Here is a 27,211-nt window from a genome sequence, read left to right as displayed (position 1 = left end):
CGATATTAATATGTTGTCACGATAACATTTCCAACATTTTATGCTTCAGCCTTGATATTTGTAGAAAGAATATTCACCGTTACGACGATACCTGTTTTATGATACAATTGTTGTGAGCTGAAAGAATATTGACTGTTTGGTGTCAAATACGTCTGTGTCATAAGTATTCCGCCAGAGTGCTTATTTGTGCCTGTATATACAATGTCTGTCTTTCTTTGGTTTGACAATAGTGTTGGCGATCAATTTTGTTATCAGAATATGTATAAGTTATGCAATAAAAATAGTTAGTCATTTACCCGCTTTGGTGTATTTGTTGGGTTCTGAACAGTCTCCATCGAGACTCAAATATCATAAACTTGAAGAGTATTTCGGTATTCAAACAATAAGGAAAATGTTCATGATCAGTTCCCATGACAAGGTAGAATCTGCTGGATAACCGACAATGTTAATGTCGCTTAATGTTAATTAATGTTTGCTGTAGGTGTTGATGGGTTTAGGTGAATATCTCATGTTGGAGGAAGAGATCGTTTTCCACGTTTCGAAAAAGTCAAACGTTGGCAAAGAATCTAATGTTATGATAAAAATACCAGGAAAATTCTTTGATATTTGTTATTTACAAACTGTTTTGAATGAGGATGAATTATAATACCATTTTTGCATTTTCAAAACACCGTACTATCACCTTCGTGCCACCTTTACCAGCAGAAAAAAATCGTTTCAAATGTCAACGCAAAATATCTACAGAAATAACTCCATATTTGATGATAAAGTCGTGCAAATGTCACTGAAAAAATATCAACTACGCAATCAGCTCCACGATATATGATGATTTTAATTTTCGTCTGTAAGTTCCTCACATGTTGATTATGAATGTTAGAACTCGTTTTTACCTGTTGATATGTGTCCTTCAGATTAGTGAACTATTAATAAATGTCATTTTTCTCATGAAGATAAAACAGCTGAAAATTACGAAGATGGTATGCTTGCAATTGTTCGACAGACTTTTCACACTTAAGATGATACTGGTATTCCTGATAAAATATAGGTCTGTGGTGAAAGAATATTATCCGTTTACTGTCCTTTGAAACTGTGTCACAACAGTTCAGTCTATAGCCGCCTTGCTTCTATGCATGTCTATGTACAAAGTTTGCGGGCTGTCGTCTATTACCTGGAGGAAATCTTGGCTATATGTTAATCCAATCTATATATTTTCACATTATTTTGAGCGAGGATGAAAAGACACATTCTGCAACATTCTGCATCTTGTATATTGTGCAAACATTTCACGAGGGCTGGATGGCATCAAGCCAAATCTAACATTACAATATTAAATTCTTTTAATTTGAACACAGCAGGGAGACGCCGTCCAAAGTATTTTAATAGTTTTTGTATTTAAAATTTCAACTACATCATCATACATGGAGAATTAGTCCTAAATTGCAAGTATTACATACCTTCATGTACGTCACTCTTTAAAAAGTTCTCAATTCTTAAGCCCCTGGTGATGCGCGGCAGATCGGAAGATTAAATCTGATTGGTTGATTGTCATCATCTAAATTCAAAGTAACTTAAGGAGTCTGAAACCAGTGCTATTCTCTACATGAATGGCTGTTTGAAAAATATACAATAGGAGCAATGTGGTTCATCGAACCAATTGTCTAAAAGCTTCAGAGCTGCTGCAAATTGCCAGCCTCTTTAGTGGATCGTGTTAATACTACTATTAGAAAAGCATGGCGGGAACGCTAACATCGTCGGGAGGGTTGATGTATGAGTGTAGCAATGGTAAGTCACCTCAATCAATGAACTCGTAGTCGTTTCTAAAGTATAGTTTACGATCCTCTTCTGAGCACATCTACCAGGGAACACGGAACCAAAACCTGATCCACTTTTCCAAATTGGCCAAGGGACTATAGGACATAAATACTGGGGGGGGGGGGGGTTCGGTGTTTTAAGAGGACGCTGTGTGAAAAACACTGATCCTTCACAACTGTTTGCGAGAAAATGTGACCCTCGCCCATGTTCAGGCGCAAAGCAGTGACTAACAATAATTCTATCAAACACTTGCAGTACAATTGGCTACTTAAAATCAAAAGGGGCAGTAGCCATGTTTTAGTAAGGCCTTCAGTTGTACAGAGAGCACAATTTTTGTTTTTCAAGAAACTTATTACAGCCGCCTGCAATCATATTAAACAACATTTAACACCCTAATCACATACATTTATGTCAATTATCCAACGTCTATATATGTACAAATATTGCTCGTTTTATATTGGAAAAAAGTTATCACAGTTTTGTGATAGACTCCCACGTGTGGTTCAACATTTTCGGTGAAATTCTAAAATCAAATTTCTTGTACAAACATGCATTTTTTACTTTCCACTTCAAGCAAAGTACATTCACATAAAGTATCAAAACATTCAAAAGTACACGCAGATATAGTTTGTTTTGTAGGGCAAAATGTTAATAGGTTGCCAAATAGACTCCCTTTATTATGATTTGGTATCTATGGACTAAGCACTACATCAGTCACATCTTGGCTTCTAATAGTTGCGCAAACGAGGGTGACCCTGCTCAAAAGGCATGCGTGAAATTTTATGAACCTTCAAAAATGCTTGCCCGAAAAAATAGCAACCACCGCCAAAAACACCGGCCTTCCTATAATTTTTGTCCAGTCCCAAATATCAGTCCAACATAAAATTGTGATCCATCATATCTCTCTCATTTCTATTCCAACATATTTTGAAAACGAAAAACGGAAATTTCCAAAAAAGCTCCTCTGTGGGATTTCCCAAGCCAGCGGAGACATCAAGACAAGTCAGAGATAATAGCCTAGTAAATTAGTTTTTATTTGCTTTGAATTTAACGGTCTCATTTCCCCTGATGGATAAGTAGCGGTATGCTTACAGTGTCGTGTATGAATGCTTAGAGGGAGAGGGGGGTTGCGGGCTGGTTTTTTAGGTTTTTGTCAGAACTCTGACAGTAAGACTATTGAGGGTGAAATTACGAAATAAACATAAATGAGCGTGTGCATAGACGATGGTTCAATGACAGAAGGATATACAACTCAAAGACATTAAAGATAGGCTTCCCTACACTTAAAATCGCCCGGTTCATGCGATCCTTGTATCTTGTTATCTGTTTACAATTCATTGTGATGATTGTGTACAATTTATGTTGATGATTACTCATTATCGAACAAAACATGTAATCGTGTATTTGAAAATGTTTGAAAAAGTTCAGATCGATAAAGAGATAGATGGATGTAAAATACAGGTAACACTTTAGCAAAAAACCCCGGAGAATGAGCTAAAACTATAAATAGTTAAACCAATGACTTCGCTTGTTGTTATCAGGTAAATCTTAATAGTCCGATATGGCGTAGTTATACACGGATCAATTGCACATTGGCTGCTAACCTGGGGTTATTGTTAGTCAAATTATGACGTCTTGCTGTTTAGCGACATGATAAGTTTTATTGGCGGACAATTTCATCGTATTTTAAATGCCCACGCCATCACAAAGGCATAAAACGAGAATTGGTTGAGATCTGTGAGTACAACAGCTCTACAATACTACGCAATACTTCATAGAGCACGTCCTTTTGTTCCTCTAAGCAGATAAAGGTACGTACTTTCTTTAAATATGTATGGTAGATATCTAATTCAGTCGTTGTCATTGGAATCAAGGAACACAGTGAATATTTTGTAGTTTTCATTATGATAAAACTTGTTTTATCGTAATCAGCCCAGCTGCAGTAGATGCACCTTTCCCATATGTTGGGCGGAAATTGCTTAAACAAGAGCAGCTAACTTTATCGTCAGCATGGTTAGCTAAGCTAACGCGCATTGCGCAGAATTTTGCGGGTTGTCTTTTTTTGCAAACCGTGGATATTAGACTGAAAACGGGGGTTTTAATCTTATTTCTAAAGCGGGAATAGATTTTATAATTTGCAGGGCGTTGTCATTGATTAAGTTTCATTTTACATAGCTTCGCTTCGATGTGTGATGTCTTCTTGCGACTTGTGATAAACGCTTACAAAAATACCTTTGCCTCGCTTCTTTTCGTCTTTTCTAATTTTCCGTAAATTTAGTCAATTTTTCCCCTTTCCCATGTTCCAACCCTGCAGAAGTAGAATAGGTGTAGCTAATACGATTGTAAGTGATATATAGTTGTAGTAAAAGAGATAACAGTTGTGAGGAAAGGTATTTAAAGGTAAAAGGACATTATACAGTGACGGGAAGTTTATTGAAATTTATGAAATAATCACGTGATCAGGTATACTACAGAACTAGGACACAGTAACAACCGATATCTTAGAAACCGTTATTCCATCTTTTAACTGCTAAGCTATTCCCCTTACATTATAAAGACTGAAGCAGATATATTTAGAAGCGTAGTATTCCCGTAGGCTTACATGGAAAACACTCCTACTAATTTTTGTCCTGTTTATGCTGGAAGAAACGAAATTGACATTACAAGTGTCAATGCAAGCTATCGTGTACAGCTTATACTATGCGGCAAGATAGCTGGCTGGAAAAGACCTTAATCAAAGTGTTAAGAGTTTGGAATATTTGAATGATGACATGTACATGAACCTTTCAGCATATATGTTTTGTATCAGATCGGACAAAATCCACCAGCTACGCCTGGCAAGTGTTAGGGAGAGTTTTTATTACCGGCGGGGTAGGGCCAGCAAAATCCAGGGAGTAACCTGAAATTAGAAACCTGCGAAGGGAGGATGTCATGTATTTTTCAAACAGCAAAGAGGGGAGGCAACTTGATTTTCATAAGTATCCATCCCGTCAAAAAGCAGTTTCAGTGCTGTAAAATATTCTGGGAAATAAAAATTATTCGCTGCATGATTTCATTCTCTGAAGTCATTTAACTGTAAATCAGAATAAAAATATAATTATCTGTCAGATGAACATCTTGCCTTGGTAACTCTATACAGGCTTGTCTGCTTGTAAATAGAGCTCCGTCAGGGAAGTGAACGATTCCTATTACTTAGATATGAGAGTTATAGAAAGTTTGGTCAAGGAAATTATTTAACAGTTTACCTGTAGAGTACATTGAGAAGTGAACTAAAAACACGATTGGAACTAATTTGGGATAATTGGATGGCAAAGTAATGTCGATTTAATCTACAAATGTAATCTCATCTGCTTTTCTTTTTACATTACACATTCGTTTTTATGAGTAATTTGCATTATTGCAACATTCAGCTATATTGTACCTAACACTTTTGAGAAATTTGAAAAAAATGATTATCCAATTATCCCAAATTAGTTCCAATCGTGTTTAAAACTTTTACGTGGATTCAAATACCATAATTGTTGTCCACATATGAACTTTCAAACACCCCATTTAAATCAAGTATATTTGAATCCATTGTCAAATACTTATGAAAGCACAGATTTAGTAAGTTTAGAATTATAAAAAAATTCTTAATAGTTTTCTAATATACTCAATGTGTGTGGACAGTGCTTATTTTCGGTGAAATTCTCCAAACCTTAAGGTTCCAAGACAAGAAATTGACCATTTTAAACCAACAATTCTCTAGTGTTTAAGAAGCTCAGAACCCCCGTAAATTGTATATTTTCGGAAAGCCTAGATATAGGGGAACAGTTTGGTTACTATAGTGTCACCATTGTTTACATAACTATCACGTGACAGGTAATTTGCATAACCTTTCAAAAATCGATTTTCCCTATGTTTTGTTTCAATGCTTTGAGATATGCGGCTGAAATTTATGTGAGTGCAAGCTGTCCTAAGGGTCTTCAAAAGTGTGTCTCAGAATTTTTTTAAACCTTCTACAATAGTTTTTATGCCAGAAAAACTTCCAGAGTAGTGAATTTAAGCGTAGTTGATTTCTTTAAAATTGTGCTCCAAAAAACTAAGCAAGATATAAAAAATCTGAGACACACTTTGGAAGAGCATTGCGACAGCTTGCATTCCAGCAAGTTTGAGTCAGATATTTTGAAGCATTGAGACAAAACATAGGGAAAACTGTTTTTTTTGAAAGGTTATGCAATTACCGTGTCACGTGATAGTTATGTAAACAATGGTGACACTGTGGTTACCAAAATGTTCCCGTATATCTAGGCTTTCAGAAAATGTATACTTTACAGGGGTTCTGAGCTTATTAACCGTTAGAGAATTGTTAGATAAAAAGGTCAAATTTCTTGTCTTGGAACCTTAACTAAAAGGCATGTGTGTGACCTTTCAAAAATGCTTGCGCAAAATTGTGACCCACCTGTAATTTCTGTATGAGGGGGAATTCAAAATTATTGCAAGTCAGAAGGAGTATTTGAACGCATTGTGAGTTTGTTAGAGGGCATTTGAAAAAAAAATTAGAATTTGTTCTTGGATTCTATTGCCCGCCCCCTTCCAGAGATGTAAGTGAATGCATCTTTATTCAAGCAATGTGGGGGAAGGGCATGAAATTTTTGTAATCTTAAATGAGGAGGAAATTTTTTTGCCATACGAGGGGGTTCACTTATTTTGACTGATGCACAGAAAGAATTTGCCGGCCCACCCCCGGCAATAATAACTTAACGCTCCCTTTGAGATAGGGAACTGAAGGGAAAGCAATATTTATCGCCCGTTCAAGGGGCCTCACTAGCATATGCAACATTGAAATGCAGTCACACTTTAAACACAAAATGGCTTCACATTAGAACAAGTAGACAAACGCACAACAGGCTAAATTGCCAGATACGCATACGTCATTAGTATTATGTAATACAGGTTATAGAGTCCCGTCGGGTGGTTGCATAACTGATTACAGTCAACAATACATTTTGCCAGTTGCACAGTTTTAATTTTGTTTGAATGTTAACGCAGAAAGTAGAACATACAACTGTAATATTTAATAAATCAGTGCATGTATTTATATTTGGTCAGTTATTTGGTAGTATTTTTGTCAATTACACCAACCATCTTTTTGCATTTTCATAGATCACGCATCACAATGAGAAACAGTGTTCTGCCATGCGTCGTTGTGGTTGTTGTTCTATCGGCTGTTCCAGCAATATTTGGTATGCTTGCTTCTTCTTTTTGAAAACAGTTACACTAACGAGGAAAGAGAGACAACCACGAAAAGAAGTTCTTTGCCCATAAAAGCAAATAGAAACACATATCCCAGGATCGAATTTTTATATTCAGAGATATCGAATCTGACGTAGCACATCTATTTTGAAAAAAAACCTTTAAGCTAGTTGAAGGGCAGTGGTTTACCAGAAATTACACTTAATTGTTAAAACCTCCATCTACCACTCGCATATGAAAACGTATATTGAGGTAGCATTGTAAGTTAATGGTTGGAATCGTAGACGATTTTAAAACACTAATTTCAGTCTTGTCTTTTGCATAAAATATCCACACAATAGAAAATGATTACTAGAAAGAATGTGCACTTCAATTGCTTTCTCAAAAATACAAAATCTTCGAAAAATTGAAATAAAATTGCCCATATTCTGTTGTTTATAGATCACTTAGCTAAAAATGCATGTTACCCAAGTAAGAAAAAAACAGTTGACTCGAGAGAATTGTTTCACGCCTTAGTATTCTAGATCTAGGCTGTCATGTTACTGAGATGAAACCATTCTGTGACATTATTTTAATAATCTCTTAGGAGCAGGCTTGGAATGCATCAACAAAAACTCTGATGGGCCTTCAGCCACCAATTACGCCACATGTCCAACAGGTGAGTCAACTGATACCTACAGTAATAGTGTGTGCAATTTGTGACACGTTCAAATACGTTTTACGAAGACAATTTGAGAGGCACCGTGGACCAGTGGTTAGGGTAACGGAGCAAGGCACTTTACTCCTCAGTGCTCCATTGGGGTGGTGGGTTATGGGTACCTCATCCTGTAAATGGGCTAGTACCCGTTGGATGATGGACTAAATAAATAAATACATAAATAAATTTGACAGACACGCCACATAGACAGACAGACGGACGGAAAAACAGACAGACAGATAAATAGATAGATAGATAGATAGATAGATAGATAGATAGATAGATAGATAGATAGGTACTTTAATGTTAATTGATGCAATTATCAAGGTTTATGTCGTCAATGGCTTAGTTTTCTCTTTCCCTCTTAGGCTACACCGTCACTGGCTGCAGCTGTGGCATGGCTTGTGGTTCCTACAGCATTCAAGAGGTGGGGGATGGACGTACACGCTGTTTCTGTCATACTGGCTGCCCTGGTGGAAATCCAATTGACTGGACCTTAGCTCGATGCTGTAAAGTCGATATACCAACATACTGCTGAAGTAAAAACAGTGAATATAGTTGAGTTCTTCAAGACAACGTCTTTCTCAAATTTGGCTTCATTGACGGTAATGGACTTGAAAAGAAAAGAAAGGGAACAAACAATAACTGAAAATGTTTACTTGATTTGGTCGCTAGGTTGCCTAGAAATCAATAATAAGTAAACTGAATAGAGCAATTCTTGTCGGAAGATGATTTGTCCATCAATAAAATGATATATTTGGTTCTGCAACTCAATCATGGTACTGTTATTATTTCAATTAGGCATGGTAAAAATCAGCATTAAAATGATTCATTCTTTGACCCCCCCCCCCACCAACCATCAAATTCCCGGGTGACTGCCGTGAAAATGTCAGATGAACAATGTACTTCAATTTCCGATCTGGCCAACATGAATCTCAAGAGTAAAGGATTTGCTGCTTTGATTGAGAAGAAAGCTTTCAAATCGAGAAAAAACTTGGGGCGAACAATACGAAAGATTGGCTTGGGCGTAATGACACATTTTCCAAAGTCACCGACTCATTAATTGATAGCAGTAAACAAGTATGACGTAAGTCCGTCCAGCCAGTGGGCACCCTTGTTTCTTAAGACGTTCTTCTTCTACATTTGAATATTTATTCACCTTATGTGCGTCCATCCTGTGACATCACGGACATAAGCATCAGTGACAATATCAAAAGACTGAAATGACAAAGCATCCGTCTACTGGTACAGTACTACCTATTGGTTGTGCTTGGAGTAGCTTGTAAGTGGAAACTATTTGTTTCGTGAACAAGCGACCTTGAAGGCATGATATCGATGCAAATTGATTAACCACTGCTGAGGAGATTATCAAGTTAAATTCAACTCAACATTGCAGCAAGGCGGTGAAAACAATTTGATCTCTCAATTTATCATCAATCAGGTGAAAGCCTAGTTACTAGATGAAGTACGCAATAAAATTAAAATACCCTGCTCAAAGGCACAAATGACCAATTGCAAGGTCTCGACCATAAACCACTTTTAATGCAGGTCGCCGGAGACACATCAAAACAAATTCAACATGGAAATGACTTGTAAACAAAATTAAATATAACAAGAAAATATACAATTAAACACATTAAATATATCAAGGACACAGACAAAACCAAAAAAGTGCAAAGCAAACAAGAGTGACAAAAATCTGTCTTTGTAATTGGAAAATTCTCAGCTTTTATTACATCGATCTTTGTTTCATTCTCTCTGTCTCTCAATTTCATTTGTTCAATCTCTAGTTTTCTTTGAGATTTCCTTTCATTGAATTCCAATAGCCTCATTCTGTACTCATGATCCAACTGAGTTTGCTTTGTTTACACTCCATCGCAAACCATAGACTCGATGAGTTTTAACGTATTGAACGTATCAGCACCAAATTTGCTAATATATTTTTGGACCTACCATTTTATTTTCAGTACCGAGGACGGACTCTTAGTTAGCTTAAGTGGCGTCCGTACTGACTTTGAGGGCAATCAAACAACAATTGGTCATAAACGTGATATGACACACATCGCTGTGTATTACTCAATCAAGCGGCACGGTGCCACTAGATTGATGCAATAACATTTGTATATGAAGTAATGCCTCCCTCTCTCTTTGAAAACTGTTTCAGACTTAAGGTCTAGGAAATTTGAAAAAAAATGTTGTGTACATTGTTCGACAACTCGAAACGACCTAAACTGTAAAAAACACTGATTAAAAAAGAGGATTTCTCCATTCTGATTAGCCAATTCGTAGATCACGTAAATGGTGTACGTCACGTTCTTGATTCACCACGTGTTGATTTGCATATTAAAACAATGCTTATTATTACACTTTCTAGATAACAACAGTATTCTGATCACATTTGCTTGAAGCTCACGGTCGTTGACAACCAGGTAAAAATGTCGTATTTCGAAATTGATCACAGTGCATGTGGAAAATGTGTGGGCTATTGTTTTGACCTTTCGCCATTTTACAGGGGCGAGTTTGCAAAGGAATTGATGGAATTGCCTCTCCAAACTACGCGACATGCCCGTCTGGTAAGTCAACCCTTACCTTGTATGGTTTGCTGAACGGCAAAGGGACTGGTCAGTTCTTCTGCCTTGGGAGGGGTTGATAATTTCAGGGGTACCTAAGAAATTGTAGTTTTGATATTGAAACAGATGCCATGACTATGCACGCAGTAGTTTTGACCCAGGGTCTATGTAGTCGCTTCGGGAAAAGTGATGTCGTGCCGGATAATCTAGAAGCCGTGACGAAAAACCAAACGTTTTGACTAAAATTCCGCCGTTGGTGGCGCCAACAACATGGCAGCTGACAAGTCATATGCTGGCGACGGTAAGAATTTTATGCCATATCTTTATTAGCTTGGTGTTGAAGATTGTTTAAAGTATCCCATACAGTGTACAATATGTTAGAAAATGTACCAGGAAAGTTTCTGTGTTCAATTTTGAATAATGGCCGAGAATTCAGTGTTCCCGTGTCAGTTCACTCACTGAGTGGTAAACCTCCTATACCTCACAGTTACATGCATTACAGTATTGAGTACATGTAGTTCAATGGAGGTACGATGCGGACGATTTTTGGAACATGTTACTCGCTCTTGCTTGGTTTTGAAGATCGTTTAAAGTAGCTCATACAGTGTAGAAGATGTTAGAAAGTGTACCAGGAAAGTTTCTGTGTTCAATTTTGAATAATTTCTGAGAATTCAGTGTTCCCGCATCATAGTCAGTGCAGTGTAGGTTCACAGGGCAGGCGCTAGCTAGGCCATTCATACACATGAGAGAAGAATACAGGGCACTTCAGTTTATCCAAAGTCATTTTATCAATATCTGTACCACTTCGGATAGCCTGTTTTTAGAGTATTCAGTGTTTCATCCAGTATTGCATTAACAGGATTTTCCCCCTTTACCCGAAAATTAAGGGGAGTTCAAAGTTCATGTGTTTAATTATGCATGTGGTCAGGTCTGGCAGCAGCAAAGAAAGTATTCTTACTGATTTCATGAATACTGATACACCGTTAGTAAAATTGTCAACTTTTCATTTGACCTGGGCAGGCTCTATAAATATGAATCATATGCAATGGCTGCATATAGCTAAGACATTGGGTTGCATGTGGTTCTGAGAACACAAATTTCTGCATGTTTTGCCCAAGTGTGCATCAATGTATTGTCACATCTTTGATAAGCGGCAGATAAAGCTATGAAACTTTGGCAAATTTACTGACCGTGCAACAGACCTTCTGATTCATAATAATTATTATTATTTTGTGTAAACTCCTTATATCCACATTGTCAGTTAAAGAAATTGAACCAAACTTGAAATAACATCAGGGCTGAATTAGTTATTGCTAATTACTTATTATGTAATCTTTTCAATTCATTTAGGATCATCCATTTGATACGCGTATCAGAAAATGTACAGCTCGACGAAAGTTGCAAGGATTGACAAATCTTCATGAGCCAGCCAGGGGAGTCACTGGTGTCAGGGTATTCCATAGAGTCAATGAAGGACAACTTAATGCCATCATAAGACATGGCAAAAGTGACAAGATAGAGTATGCAATTTTGACAACCCCAGCAAGACCATACTGCCTGGTGTCATTGTTACCTTTTTGAGAAGTGTATAACAAGTGACAAGATCAGAAAGCATCGTCTAGGATATGTATAATTTCAAATTATGTGATTGTTGGACATTCCCCTCATCATTCCATATGTATCTAGTGACCTTGTCTGTGTTTCAGTGTGTACAAAGAAAAATGGACACAGTTAAACTGTATAGTTTTTTTAACAATGTAATAATTTAGTATATATTTTACATACATTTTATGTGTAATCATAAAAATAAATCAATAACCCAAAAAATATTTTCACTTTGAACAAACAACAATAAATATTTACTGGAAGCGTAAACATCAATATGTCTCGTATAAACTTTACATAACAGAAGACATATGAGGTAGAGTTTTCCGTAAGTAAACATTGCAACAGGAAGAAGGCTAATCTTCTCACTGGTCATTGTGCTATGTTATGAAGGAGCTTTGAGGCAATCTTGTATTCAAAGGTTACAAGTGACAATGATTTTCACACATATATGTATATGTACTCTTGAGTCAGCAGTTCTGCACTTTTTTATGATTTTAACTATTTTGTTTCAGTGTCAAATACACTTTCTTGATTAACTCCCAAAAGCACATGTTGACACCGTCTGATATAATCTGGCTTGTCAACAAAGTGTCAATATGTGTAAACTCTACTGGGTTTTTGCTTGCATTCTAGCCCAGACTAGAATTCAACTTTCAACAACAACAATACAGTCTATACAGAGTACATACCGAGTTGAAAAGATGGATAGTGCTAGTAGGTGTTCCACATGCTTTTCAGAGAAGAACAAAGAAAGTGTATGAAATGTTACTGGAACTTTAAAACACCAAATATTGGGCATGTAAACATCCATGCATAACTATAGCAAAAAGTTTAAGATGTTTTACTCAATAAAGAGAATTAAAGCTACTGTAACTTTTGAACAGTCAAAAGAAATAGAGACTGTCATATTTGCAACCAAAATAGACTTCTTAAAAAATAAAACCTGCATTTGAATAAATACCTTTCTTTCTAAAACTACAACTACTCGAATCAATATGAAAAGAAAAAACAGGATAGTGTGAATTTGAGATCCCTACAGTACTCTCTTGAAATATCACACTGTAAAATATTGTTTATTAACCATGATGATAATTTTAAATCAAGTCATTTTCAATCAACTTCACAATGTCATTGACATACAATACAAGTCAATATTCTGTTCTTCAAGTTCAAATGAAACATGTATACAGCAATTTATAAGGAATGGAAAAGACAGTTACTGTCAGGTTGGCTAAGATTTGTACATCATTATTATCATTGAAACAGCTTAATAAAATGTACATGTTAAGATATCATTGTTTCTTAAATGTTCTTTATACTGGACTTTTGAATATATCTGAAATACCTTGTCAATCAGTTCCAATAAACATATCGCCAATGACACTTGGCTCTGTTGGCTCACATTTGGTTCGACTTGGCAAACCGGAGTGAGTATACTTAACTAAGTTTACACCTGGGAACATGCATACCAATAGATACTCTCTTGTCTTCCCCCTCAACTCTTTCTGCCAAATTCGTGTTTTCACTATTCCAGCAACTGCCTCATCTGAAAAATCTCGAGATTCCACACTGGGTCTACCTCTGAAGAGTGCACGGGGATCCTCACAGCAACACCTTCGATGTCAGCAAATAATTTCATGGCATCTGATGTAACATGACAGGCAAAAAACAAAAGTAATCTTATTATACAACTGAAAACAATCCTTAGAATTTTGGGTCGTGTACAAGTAGTGCTGCATATTGGAGAATGGAAATTTCAGAGGCAAAACATCAAAATATTGTCAACGATTAACACAAATTTGCTCAACTTATTTGTTACACTGTAAAAAATTGACACAATTAACGATAGGAGAAAAAGATAATAAAATCAAAAGTGATAAATTGGTCAGTGATTATTGATTCACCTGCGATGGTAACGATTGTTGGAAAAAGTGAATGTATAAAGTGCGAATGCAATGTAAGCTTACACTGAGTTCAAGGGAAATTAGCAGAGGAGAAGTGGGTTTTACTCGGACTCTTGACATGAAATTCCTTTCTCTTCAGTTCTACATGTCATCATCATTATTATTCGAAAAGTAGCCCAAGATCATGAAATTTGGAAGCAAGATCAAGTAACATGTTCCAAAAATCGTCCGCATCGTACCTCCATTGAACTACATACCGGTATATTCATGCAGTACTGTAATGCATGTAAGGTATAGGAGGTTTACCACTCAGTGAGTGAACTGACACGGGAACACTGAATTCTCGGCCATTATTCAAAATTGAACACAGAAACTTTCCTGGTACATTTTCTAACATATTCTACACTGTATGGGATACTTTAAACAATCTTCAACACCAAGCTAATAAAGATATGGCATAAAATTCTTACCGTCGCCAGCATCTGACTTGTCAGCTGCCATGTTGTTAGCGCCACCAACGGCGGAATTTTAGTCAAAACGTTTGGTTTTTCGTCACGGCTTCTGGATAATCCGGCACGACATCACTTTTCCCGAAGCGACTACATAGACCCTGGGTCAAAACTACTGCGTGCATAGTCATGGCATCTGTTTCACTATCAAAACTACAATTTCTTAGGTACCCCTGAATTTTTTGCCGATGTCAAAAAGTGGCTGATCACCCCCAATTCCAACTGTAGAAAACAGGATGACCCCCTATTCCAATACTTCAGATCATATTATTGACCATGCACTAGAATTCTGCATAATGTATCCAGCACATACAAAAAGTGTACTTTTGTAATATTACCGATATGACTTCTATCGTTTTAGCCAAGCTAATTAGTTGCTATTGCTGTTTATCTCTATGCTAGGCTACGCAGTGTCAGGCTGCAGCTGTTTTATGGCGTGTGGTTCTTACAGCATCGAGAACGTGTCGGGTCGACGTACACGATGTTTCTGTCATCTTTGCTGCAATGGTGGGTTAAAGATCGACTTGACCCTAGCTCCATGCTGCAAAGTCACTTAGTGAAAACAAAACTATTGCGCAGACCTGAGTTTCTGGCGGCGCCGTTCAAATGAAAAGACAATCCCGATACTCCCAGATTCTGCTGTGTAGGCAATTGTTCTGTCAAGTTGCTCACATCATGTTATATTCCCTTTGATATATCTATATAAACACTTCAAATTTTGCAAGGTATTGACAATTGAAGACGATCAGACGCTTTCGGCAGCAAATATGGTTAGTGTCGTACAACTTTAACATTGGTGTATTAGTAGTCTGTGATAAGCGACCAATTGTTAGAAATACCGTTGAGGGCGCATAACTGCGTAGCGAACGAAGGGGCTGTGACAAAATTGAGAATTGGCCATTAAGTATAGTTTACAGAAAAAAAGAAGTAATAAGAAACATCGTAATCTGGTGGAAAAAAGGCTGCACAGTATGATGACATCAGATCAATCCGCAAGTGATATTGAAGAGGTTAAAAACCAGTTAAAATCATATGAATTACATCAAATACAAGGACAGCAAATTCGATCAAGGGCCCAATGGGTTGACCAAGGAGAAAAGTCTTCAAAATATTTCCTCAATCTAGAAAAACAGAGAGGTAAAGAAAAACTATTCAAGGAGGTTAGAGACAAGAGCGGCAAAATAGTGACTGATATTGATTCTATATTAGACATACAAGCAGAATTTTATGAAGATCTTTACAAACAAGAAAATGTTGACACCCTACTACACAGGGAATTAATAGATAAAACCAACATTGCTTTAAGGTTCCAAGACAAGAAATTGACCATTTTAAACTAACAATTCTGTAGTGTTTAATAAGCTCAGAACCCCTGTAAATTGTATATTTTCGGAAAGCTTAGATATAGGGGAACATTTTGGTTACCATAGTGTCACCACTGTTTACATAACTATCACGTGACAGGTAATTTGCATAACCTTTCAAAAATCGGTTTTCCCTATGTTTTGTTTCAATGCTTTAAGATATGCGGCTGAAATTTATGTGAGTGCAAGCTGTCCTATGGGTCTTTAAAAGCGTGTCTCAGAATTTTTTTAAACCTTCTTAAACAGTTTTTATGCCGGAAAAACTTCCAGGGCAGTGAATTTTACCATAGTTGATTTCTTTAAAATTGTGCTCCAAAAAAACTAAGCAAGATATAAAAATCTGAGACACACTTTGGAAGAGCATTGTGACAGCTTGCATTCCAGCAAGTTTGAGTAAGATATTTTGAGGTATTGAGACAAAACATAGGGAAAACCGATTTTTGAAAGGTTATGCAAATTACCTTGTCACGTGATAGTTATGTAAACAATGGTGACACTGTGGTTATCAAAATGTTTCTGTATATCTAGGCTTTCAGAAAATGTATACTTTATGGGGGTTTTGAGCTTATTAACTGTTAGAGAATTGTTAGATTAAAAAGGTCAAATTTCTTGTCTTGGAACCTTAAGTAATCAAGATAAACAGAGTTGTGAAGGTCAAATTACACAGGAAGAAGCTCTCAACGCTTTAAAGTCAGTGGCCAACAATAAGTCACCAGGTTCTGATGGCCTTTCAGTGGAATTCTATAAATGCTTCTGGCATATTTTAGGGTCTGACCTAATTGAAACATTTAACGCTTGCTTTAATTCAGGGGAATTGACGAACAGCCAGAAACTTGGTTTAGTTTCTTTGCTCTATAAAAAGGGAGATCGGGCAGACTTAAGCAATTGGAGACCAATAAGTCTCCTCAATGTAGACTATAAGATTCTTGCAAAAGTAATTGCTAATAGGGTGCGGAAGGTAATTGGCAAAATATGTAGCCCAGATCAGTGTGGATACTCCCCGGGCGGGAGATAGGTGATAATATTGTCTTTACTAGAGATATTATTGAATACGCTAATTTTACTGATAAACCTCTTATTGTCATAAGTCTTGACCAAACAAAAGCTTTTGACAGGTTAAACAGAGATTTCCTTTTTCAAGTCCTTGACAAATTCAACTTTGGCACTGACTTTATCAAGTGGATAAAAATTCTTTATAATAACTACATGCAAAATTAAGTGTAATGGCTTTCTTTCTCGCAATATTCATCTTCATAAGGGTGTGAGACAAGGGTGCCCCTTATCACCGTTACTGTTTATTATGGCAGCAGAAGTGCTAGCTGAAAATATTCGTAAAGATGACAGCATATCAGGATTCATACTACCAGACAAACAAGAGGAAAAAATTAAGAGTTTTGCAGATGATACGACTCTTTATTTGAGAAATTTGAAAAGCATTACTCAGTCGTTGAAAATGTTCAACAAATATGAAAAAGCAACAGGTGCAAAGCTGAACAAGAAGAAATCCAAAGGTTTATGGGCTGGGAGTTTTAAAAACCGCACTGATTCAGTGGAAGGGATCGATTTTTCAAACAAGGTTTTGCAGATCTTGGGAGCTGGGTTTGGAAACAGTATTTAACACATCTAGAGAAAACTGGAAAACAGTGATGGAAAAATTTACGAATTGTCTTAAGTTCTGGAATACTAGAAATCTGTCTTTTAAAGGCAGGGCAATTGTAGCTGATATGCTGGCTGCATCAAAATTATGGTACCTGGCATCATTTGATCACGTACCTAAGGAAATTATTAATGAAGCAAATAGTAAATTATGGAATTTTATTTGGAGAGGCAAACGAGAAGTTATAAAAAGGGGCATTTTCATTCAAAGATATGATGACTGTGGCAAAAAAGTTGTCGACATTGAAGAAAAAATTAATGCACTCCAATTAAAGTGGCTTATGAAATTATTTGAGAAAAATCCAGATAAAGGGACCCCTAAATGGGCCAGCTTATCAAAATATTTCATAGCGAATTATGACAATAAACTGAATAGTGATTATCACTACCTCCATCTCAATTTCAAAGTCAACAACAAACGAACCCCAATGGTGTATGGGGATATGTTAAATACCTGGAAGTCACTTAGACTTACAAGAGTGAATCTACCAACATCAAAACAGAATCTTCTTAGAGAAGTTCTGTGGTATAATGACAATATTAAGAATGAAGGAAGTGTCCTCTTTTATGAAAAATGGTCAAAGGGTGGAATTTTAAGGCTTAGGGACATCTGGAATGATGACAGAAATGACTGGCTTCAACCATGGGAAATAATTGCAGAAATTAGAGGAGGTACAATTAGACATGTGCAAGAGGAATCAAGACAGAGTATGAAACACTCCTCAATGCTATTCCAGATTCCTGGAAACAAATCATCTCTTCAAACATCCAAAATGAAGAAAAAAATGATATTTTAGACTTAGAGAATTATGGTCTGACAAAAGTGATGTCAAAACCAAGTCACTTTATTGGAAATTAGTTGATAAGAAATGGCATGCAGTCAAAGGTCAGATTGGTCAAAAATGGGCTGAGAATCTAAGTCTCACTGACAGCTACAAAGCTACTTTATTCAACCGTCTTAATTCAACAGGAATTGTCAGCAATTCAGTAAATGATTTACATTGGAAGATTTTCCATCGAGGCCTAGTCACAGGAAGCTTGGTCAAAACTTTCAATTTAAGTGACGGGAAATGTCATATTTGTGGCCAAGAAGAAACACTGGAACACATCTTATTTGAGTGTAAATATGTTAAAGAAATCTGGCAGAAATGTATTTGTTTCTTTGTCAGAAAACACAACTTTGATAATAATATCAACATCAAAAGATTAGCAATTGCAGGAATCGAAAATGATAATAATGCAACATCTGACATTATTTACTGTATTACTTCCTTTGTAAAATATACAGTTTGGAATATTCGAAATTCGGTTACTCTTGATGGGATTAAAGTTTCCCTTCAATCCTATGTCATGCAATTGAAATGTTATCTCTCCTCATGGATGAATACATTGTATTTCACTTATAAGATGATGAACAAAACTGAGGATTTTATCACAAAGTTTTCAAGCCTTGTAAGACTTGAAGGAGAAGAATGCATCCTGAATGCATTCATATGATGATCTTTGCAATTAAACAGCTAATTATTTGTTTTTTTTTGTCTTCAGCCAAGACGCATTGTAATTTTAATGCATTCACAGTTATGTAGATTTGTTTTATTTGTGACTATGTGGAAATAAATTTATCTTTTTCAAAAAAAAAGGGGGGCTGTGACAAAAAGTGATGTCAAAACCAAGTCACTTTATTGGAAATTAGTTGATAAGAAATGGCATGCAGTCAAAGGTCAGATTGGTCAAAAATGGGCTGAGAATCTAAGTCTCACTGATAGCTACAAAGCTAATTTATTCAACTGTCTTAATTCAACAGGAATTGTTTAAATTGGAAGATTTTCCATCGAGGCCTAGTCACAGGAAGCTTGGCCAAAACTTTCAATTTAAGTGATGGGAAATGCCATATTTGTGGCCAAGAAGAAACACTGGAACACATCTTATTTGAGTGTAAATATGTTAAAGAAATCTGGCAGAAATGTATTTGTTTCTTTGTCAGAAAACACAACTTTGATAATAATATCAATATCAAAAGATTAGCAATTGCAGGAATCGAAAATGATAATAATGCAACATCTGACATTATTTACTGTATTACTTCCTTTGTAAAACATACAGTTTGGAATATTCGAAATTCGGTTACTCTTGATGGGATTAAAGTTTCCCTTCAATCCTATGTCATGCAATTGAAATGTTATCTCTCCTCATGGATGAATACACTATATTTCACTTATAAGATGAAGAACAAAACTGAGGATTTTATCACAAGTTTTCAAGCCTTGTAAGACTTGAAGGAGAAGAATGCATCCTGAATGCATTCATATGATGATCTTTGCAATTAAACAGCTGATTATTTGTTTTTTTTGTCTTCAGACAAGACGCATTGTAATTTTAATGCATTCACAGTTATGTAGATTTGTTTTATTTGTGACTATGTGGAAATAAATTTATCTTTTTCAAAAAAAAGGGCTGTGAGAGAGTCTTCGCTGATCACTGCGTCTCACGTGACTTTACTAGACGCAGCACGTTTCCCGTTACCTGCCTCTTTGTTCTTGTCACTGAGGCGGGGACCAGCCAATGACAGAGTCTAGTGCATTGCATGCAGTGTATTCAAAATGGCCGGCGCTGGGTTGGTATACCCAGCCTATTTCAGGGCGATTTCTCGCCTGTAGCATAGGGTAAGGTATGATTTTAGCCAAAAGAGGCCGGTCGATCGATTGTTTATGCAACCATCTGACCGTTGACCAGTTTTTGTCACCGGAAACACTCAGAGTTCGTGAATTTCGCTGATTTATGAAATTGGACTGTGAAAAGCTTTCAGACCTTTCGTTCATGTCTGTGCAGCAGTTGACAACGGGCCCAAGCCCTGGAGAGCTCTACAGCCGCTCGGTTAAGCTAGCCGACATGTACTGTAATATGACGTATCATTATTCTTCATTAAATAATCAATCCGTGTAGACATTCTGCACGTTGATGATTATGCAGTGCGTTCGCCGGGCCCGAGCCAGGCAGCCATAGCCACTCGGTATAATTCAAGTCAAAATGTAGGCCTATAGGCTTACACTAATATCACGTAGCCTACGGTGATTCTTTTATTGAAGTCGTATATAGACATTGTACATATTAAATACGATTATTATCACAGCAATGTGCCAAGCGCCTGTGCGCACGCCAAACGATTTGCCACTGTGCCTGATTAGCCACTGTAGAATGAGTTTCTTGTAGAAAATAAAAATCAGCGTAATGATTGGACTTCAATGAAGACAAAATGTTGTACCATTTTAAATAATCATGACACCCATTTACGTTCCAAGAAATGACTGAAATACTTGCCATCACTAGACAAGTAAATACAAGAACGATTTTACTTCCCATGTTTACTAATAGCCAAGCTTTTACATTGTCTAACATGTTGTAACTTTGCCACAAGTTTATGGATACGAACTCTTTGTTGACTAGTGACAAGATCTGACCTGCGCAAGTTAATAAATGACTTTATGAGAACTTAAAAATCTGAGCAGTAATCTTTACATTTTTCTATCATATTTTTAGATCCTTTAATGTCTTCTAGAAACTCAAGCAAATTAGACGGCTTGATTTGCAGCTTTTCCTGAAATTCTGATAAGTCAGAAATTTCAGACGAAACAGACTCATTGTCGTGATCAGAAATTTCACTGAGAACATCAAACGACTTTGATGTTTTCACTCCTGACCAAATAAACTGACTTTGAGATTTTTTTCTTGGAGACTGAGACTGAAAAGTAAACAAATCCTGAGACTCATTCATATTGACATCTGAAAAAGGAGTCTCAGGAAACTCAAGGGACTGAGACTGAATAACGTGAAGATGATAACGATGAAAGGGGGGGGGGTCACACTTCGTGAAAAGGCTAAAATACAGCATAGTCATCATGGTGGCGCTTTACTGTTTACGACCCCCTAAGTGCTCAAATATTCACAGAAAGAATTTGCTTAGAAGTTACTATTATGTTCAATTATGGCAAAATGCAATTTCTGTCAATCTTGTTGGACAAAATATTACACAATGCACCATATATTTGTGATTCGCCAGAGTAATTAAGGGACAGGTCCGACTTTATCTACGAGGAGCAGGCTAGGGGGAGGGGGAGTCAATTATATACAGACTTGCCTGTCCCGTCCGTCTATTTACAGATTAACTGACTCGTTCTTGCTCTTTGAGTCAATCGATAAAAGTGTTTTCATTTTCAATATTTCGTGTTAATTTGATCGATATAGTATCCTAAATTACTGTGGCGGGTTCCTTGCGATCGTGTACAGACGTTTCCATGCAATAAACCGCAAAGTTGACGAGATATTTGGCAAAACAAGCAAGTGTCCGCTTGAGCATGGAATTAGTAAGAGCGCTTACTAATTCCATGGCCTGAGTGAGTAATACGGCTGTGGCTTAACCTTCATACTGACTGAGGACCGAGTATTCACTCACGGAACGGAGATGTCAGGGAAAGACGAGTTTACTTTTCAGAAAAATAAAACGTTCATTCTCGTTATGTTAGTCAATAAATCGAAATATTTTCGTTCCCTGTTGATGAAATCATAGAGTCTAACGTCTCCGGACGGCCGACTGTAATTAGATATTTGACACATGCTTTGATAAAAAGTATTTTTATCTTCAATATTATATTCTTATTTGACCGAAATAATATCCCAACCTACTGTCATTAGTTCCTTTAACATTACAAATACGTAGCCCATGCCCCAAAGTTGATAGCTGGCGAGATGTTTTTCGAAGCGGCGGAGAAATATTGTATTTGTAAGTACGGCAGCGCCAAACCAGGTCGATCTACTATGTGTGAGCACAGACAAGGAGAAGTGTCTCTGTGTGAAAGAGAAACGGATTTCAAGACAAGCATGTGTGTCTAGACTATAGCAAATCAGTTCTGTTGAATAAAACAGAACTTTTTTGACATTTCATCTTTTTATGTCAATTTTTAAGAACGCTTTTCAGATATATTAATAACTATTGTTTAGCCTACATGTCTGATTTCTGTCGGGAGAAAATTAACTATACATTCATGATTTATGCAATCTCATCGGGGCACAGCCTCGCCTTCACATGCAGGACTAGGCTAGTACTTCTTGACCACTTGACGTGGGATTCGATTCAGAAACTAGAAAATACAATTTCTTGCGCCGCTGTTGGACTCAGTCGCGATGTCTTTGTGTTTTTGAATAAGCAACTTTAAAGTGAAAAACGTAGAACCTCGAAGTTTATATACCTGTCGATTCGATGTACGACGGTATATGGTACAATGTCAGATGAACTGATATATTTTATATGTTCTAAAAACCAATAAAAATCCACACAACATATACACGTCGCTGGCGTCTCTTCCTGGACGTCCTTGGACCCGTGACTGCGACCCTTGTGTTGCATTCGGTAGATGAGTATAATAATTGATGAATTTACAGATTCACGTGACTGAACGATCTTTGACGTTTAGGAGCGAGACGGCGAAAGTCCAAGCCCAAAGGGGCATTAAGTAAAACGTCACATGTTTTCTGAGAAAGAACCACCGGGTGCGGTGTAGCTTGTTATATCGAGTTTCAGATATTTGAATGTTTTGAATTCAAATTAATAGCAATCACATCCATCTGTAATCTAAAAGTCGTATATTCAAAAAGTCATGTTACACAGTTATTGTACAGGTCAAACACAGTACAGCACAGAAACATTATCAACCAACGTACCGGTATACATGTCAGTCAAAGTCGTGAGAGAAAGATATGTGGACCTCCAATAAACAATCACGAAATGACGTCAGGTGCGTAGAGAATAGTCAACGTTATATTGTTGTTAGTTTTGAGGACCAAACAAGCCTACAAGGTTGTAACATTTCTACAACTCACTCTCGCATGCTGTTGCGATGAAAAAAAAATCACGCTGTTTCTCTGAAGTCGGTATCATTGCTCCGTCATGTTTCATTCTTACTATTGTCGCACTCGTAGTTAGGGGAATTACGAGTTGAGGTACCAGTCTGGATCGTAATGCTTTCAGTAACTGAAGCTGACACACCAAGATGTAGATTGTAACACAACCGTATACTTTATTACAAGATGGCGACCGTATCGTTCACCGTCTCAGCTCTGATCTGAAGTCGTCTAGTCCAAGTTCTCTACAAAGTTAATTACATCTCAAGACTTACATAATTACAAAATTTATCACGTGGTAATTTTCCCGCCAGTCTTTGATAGTTTCTTAAGATTAAATAAGATCACACCATGGAATATCCCATTCTCGATTGTTCTCATTGAATTCTTAACCACAGTGCATAGAGGGACTATCTCTTATCTGCTTCTGGTAGGTTCTGAGTCAATGACCTTCACACGCCTTGGCCACGTGAGGGACGCTTCAAGATACAATCTCTATAGGGAGGGGCATTACACTCTCCCACCTTTTTAACTTGTCAAAACGATTGACGAAGCATGGCGATGGCTGACAATCTTAAGATAAATAAGATCACACCATGGAATATCCCGTTCTCGATTGTTCTCATTGAAATCTTAACCAATAATTAATTAAACTATCACACTATCTCCTAACCGCTTCTCGTACGATCTGAGTCAATGAACTTCACACGCCTTGGCCACGTGAGAGACGCTTCGAGATAAAATCTCTACAGGGAGGGGCGTTACACTATCCATGGCTGCTACCTCCATGCACTACCGTACACATTATCAGCGGTAAAAATTCATATTGCCATTCAATATAAACTTGCCAGTGTGTTAAAGATTATACATAGAATTGGTCCAAGTCTGTGATTTGTGAATGTTGACTGGAGTGAACGAAATGACTTGTATTTTGCTTTCATGTGAAACGTGTGCGTGAGTGGACTGAACGGATGAGTGGTGTGAACGCTATACAGGGGAGTTTCACCCGGACAGGCAGAAACTAACTCACTACACTGCGCAGACTCAAAGGTTATGCATTCAATGGCTGGGAAAACCTGGCCTGAGCTGCCAAATTCCGAATAGGTTTGTACGAAATAAGAGAGACACAAGAGAAACTAATATAAATGATTTTACTTTTTAAAAATTCACCATCGTCGTAAACCACGCGCCTCTTTACGGCAACAGCTCAGCGCTATCTCTTGATTTTTGCGTAGGTCAGCGGAGCGGAAATTATTGCTCTGGCTCGCGAGAATGAAATTCACCGACTTGAACCAAGCACAGTCCCTCTATCCACAGAGGGACTGTGAACCAAGTCTAGTTTATACACTTCCAATGCTGATAACTTGCTCCATGCTTTGACATGTCATCAGTTACGAATTTTACTGGCTTTCAAGACTAAAGACGCAATATTACCAGCGTTGTTCCTGTTCTGAGTGTCTGATATTGAACACGGCAGGAATAACACATTAAAGTGACGACAGAGACCATACCCGTTATCAGAAATGGACATTAACATTTAGTGGTGACCGCGAACCCGAAATAAATGTCGACAAATCAAAACATCGAAACGGCTAGAGAGAGAGAGAGAGAGAGAGAGAGAGAGAGAGAGAGAGAGAGAGAGAGAGAGAGAGAGAGAGATTTACGCTTCCACGAACCGATCAATGTTCTTTCGAAAATCGTCGTCGGGTTGCACAATTAGTACGCTGTACGGATCACGGAAATGTACGGATACTTTCCTGAAATTTGACTGATATTACAACAAGCGTAGAACACAACCAAATAGAGTTGAAGTCTTCTGATGTTGGTTTCGCAAGTTTTCGAACTCAGAACACTCACAGGAAAATGGTCGCCATGGTCTTCTCAGAATGTTAAAATGTTCTTCAACATCGTGTTTCTTACGATCGGTGATGTCATTTTATAATTATTTGATAGACATAGATAATGAACTACACGTCTCATATATCTCATATTACCTGCCTGTCACGAGTTACTATTTATTTTCTATTCACTGATTATTTTCAAGGGCCGACACAACTTACGCGTCGTCCATCGTTCGGCCGATCACGACGTGTCTTGTAACAGCGGCCACTTTGATTTTTGACATGACCCCTATATCCAGTTTGTTTTCATTTGTGACGTACAGCATAGAACTACTGAATGACGACCATTTGTCGATGTCGAGGCACCAAAAAATTCACCCATCCTTTGAAGCAGTCTCCACATAAAAAAACATGTTTCATGTAAAATTTCACAATCGTCTCGTCTATTAATTCGACCATTTATTTCGGCGGTGTTACTTTGCTATTAAATTCGATCCGACGATTTCAAATCATAATCATTTTTGAGCTCGAATTGTATGGGGCTTTACGGTAATATTAAGATCCCGTACACATTGACAACGCTGGGTTTTTTAACCCGCAATTCGGCAATTAAGTGAATAACTGAAGTGCGTCCAGCACATGCCCAATTTTCAGTCTTGAGACCGGAATCTGAACAAGCGTGCGGTCCGATAAACAAAACTGGCGTGAAATGGCTGTGCATGTGGCTTCGATACCTGCCTTTATCACGACTCGACACTCACTGCGGACTAACGGCCGTGTGCTAACAACATCGAAAACACAATTTGTATATTGCGTTGATTTGGGTCACCTTAGCCTTTACACTGGCAGTGGACGGTGAGAGGGTGATAGCACCAAACTCATGACCTGTGACATTATTGCTATGGACGTTAATAAAAGTTGGGTTGGTCACTGTTGTCTATGCTGTGGGTTGGAGTTGACCTATGTCAAAAAAATGAATTGTGCTGTTCCGATAATATGCTTTTCAAAAATAGGGTAGGTAGGTAGGTCGGCAGGAATGTTTTTTTCCAAAATATTTTTATTTTTAAATCACGGTTCATCTTTTTGTCGAGGGACCGTGTTTAAATATACATTTTTCAGGGGTTTAGGGCGATCAAACACTGGCCACAACATTTCCCGAAAAAATTCAAAAAATTTTTGCCAACACAGATGCAACTTATTCCCTTAGTTTCATCGAAAATATTGTGTATGGCTGTCAAAAATCTATGTCAACAAAACTACAACATTGCTATCTCCTCCGCGGAAAAAGGGTTGATCTTCTCATTATTCACAGTAATTGATTTTTTTTTAATGTTCGTAACAAAGGAAATTTGCATGTCTGACAGGTGGTATAATGAGACCATCTTAGCTGCTGATAACTTTATCTTGACAAGTGTGCAATTTTTAGCTCCTCCACACATCGACTTCTCATTTAATTTACTCTTGAATTTTAAACATAATCAATAATTTTGGAACATAGTTTAAACAAATAATCCTGAACTTGAATTGTAAGTTAGCAATTGTTAAGAAACTGACAAAATTGAAAAAGCCTTTAGCAAAAAATGTCTGAGTGTACAAATCAAGGGGAATTGTGGGTAGCCTCACTTACTGTGTGCCAGAGCCTGTACGGAGGCTGCGGGCTTGTCAAACACCTGCTAGTATCAACAGATTAGTCAATTAGCGGGCGCTTATCTAACAGGTAGCTGTTGAATAAAAATAATAGGAAGAATGGTAAATTAGGTGACAAGGTGGTTTTCCCACAGAGCACAGATCCGTGATGGAGGGACTCTACACAGTGCAGACTGCATGTCCAGAGGCATATCAAAATATGGTCTGAGGTTGACACAGTATAAAACACCTTACAGCACTAGAATACAAATCTTTATTGGGAAATGTTTATTTTCTATCCAATACAGCCTTAAAACATTTCTGGTCAGCGTGATCTCATTTTACCTCCATACACACGGGACCGTGACGTACACTCAGTGTATGGTGCCTGGTTGAACAATTTCCCTGGGCTGCCAGTGAATCCCTGTCCTGTCAAACAGATATATTCTCCTCGTTTTTTTTTAATGACAAAATTCTTTCAGTACATGTGGAAA

The 27,211-nt window shown here is 37.3% G+C and overlaps 1 protein-coding gene across 1 annotated transcript; it reads left to right on the top strand.

Moving 5' to 3' along the window:
- Nucleotides 1–3,513: 3,513 nt before the first annotated feature.
- Nucleotides 3,514–8,451, top strand: LOC139117981 (resistin-like). Its single transcript, XM_070681242.1, has 4 exons — nucleotides 3,514–3,623; nucleotides 6,958–7,037; nucleotides 7,634–7,705; nucleotides 8,113–8,451. Exons 2-4 carry the CDS (start codon nucleotides 6,971–6,973, stop codon nucleotides 8,280–8,282), a joined length of 309 nt encoding a protein of 102 aa, XP_070537343.1. The 5' UTR covers nucleotides 3,514–3,623; nucleotides 6,958–6,970; the 3' UTR covers nucleotides 8,283–8,451.
- The last annotated feature ends 18,760 nt before the right edge of the window (nucleotides 8,452–27,211 follow it).

The sequence above is a fragment of the Ptychodera flava genome, chromosome 18, assembly GCF_041260155.1.
Source record: "Ptychodera flava strain L36383 chromosome 18, AS_Pfla_20210202, whole genome shotgun sequence".
Lineage (NCBI taxonomy): Eukaryota > Metazoa > Hemichordata > Enteropneusta > Ptychoderidae > Ptychodera > Ptychodera flava.
This window is presented reverse-complemented; position numbering and strand designations above follow the sequence as displayed.

Excerpts from the sequence above, each read along its gene's own strand:
- LOC139117981 (XM_070681242.1), top strand. The coding sequence starts at position 6,971 with ATGAGAAACAGTGTTCTGCCATGCGTCGTTGTGGTTGTTGTTCTATCG. Across the intron at positions 7,038-7,633 it reads GGCTGTTCCAGCAATATTTG|GAGCAGGCTTGGAATGCATC; the intron begins GTATGCTTGCTT and ends ATAATCTCTTAG. Across the intron at positions 7,706-8,112 it reads TTACGCCACATGTCCAACAG|GCTACACCGTCACTGGCTGC; the intron begins GTGAGTCAACTG and ends TTTCCCTCTTAG.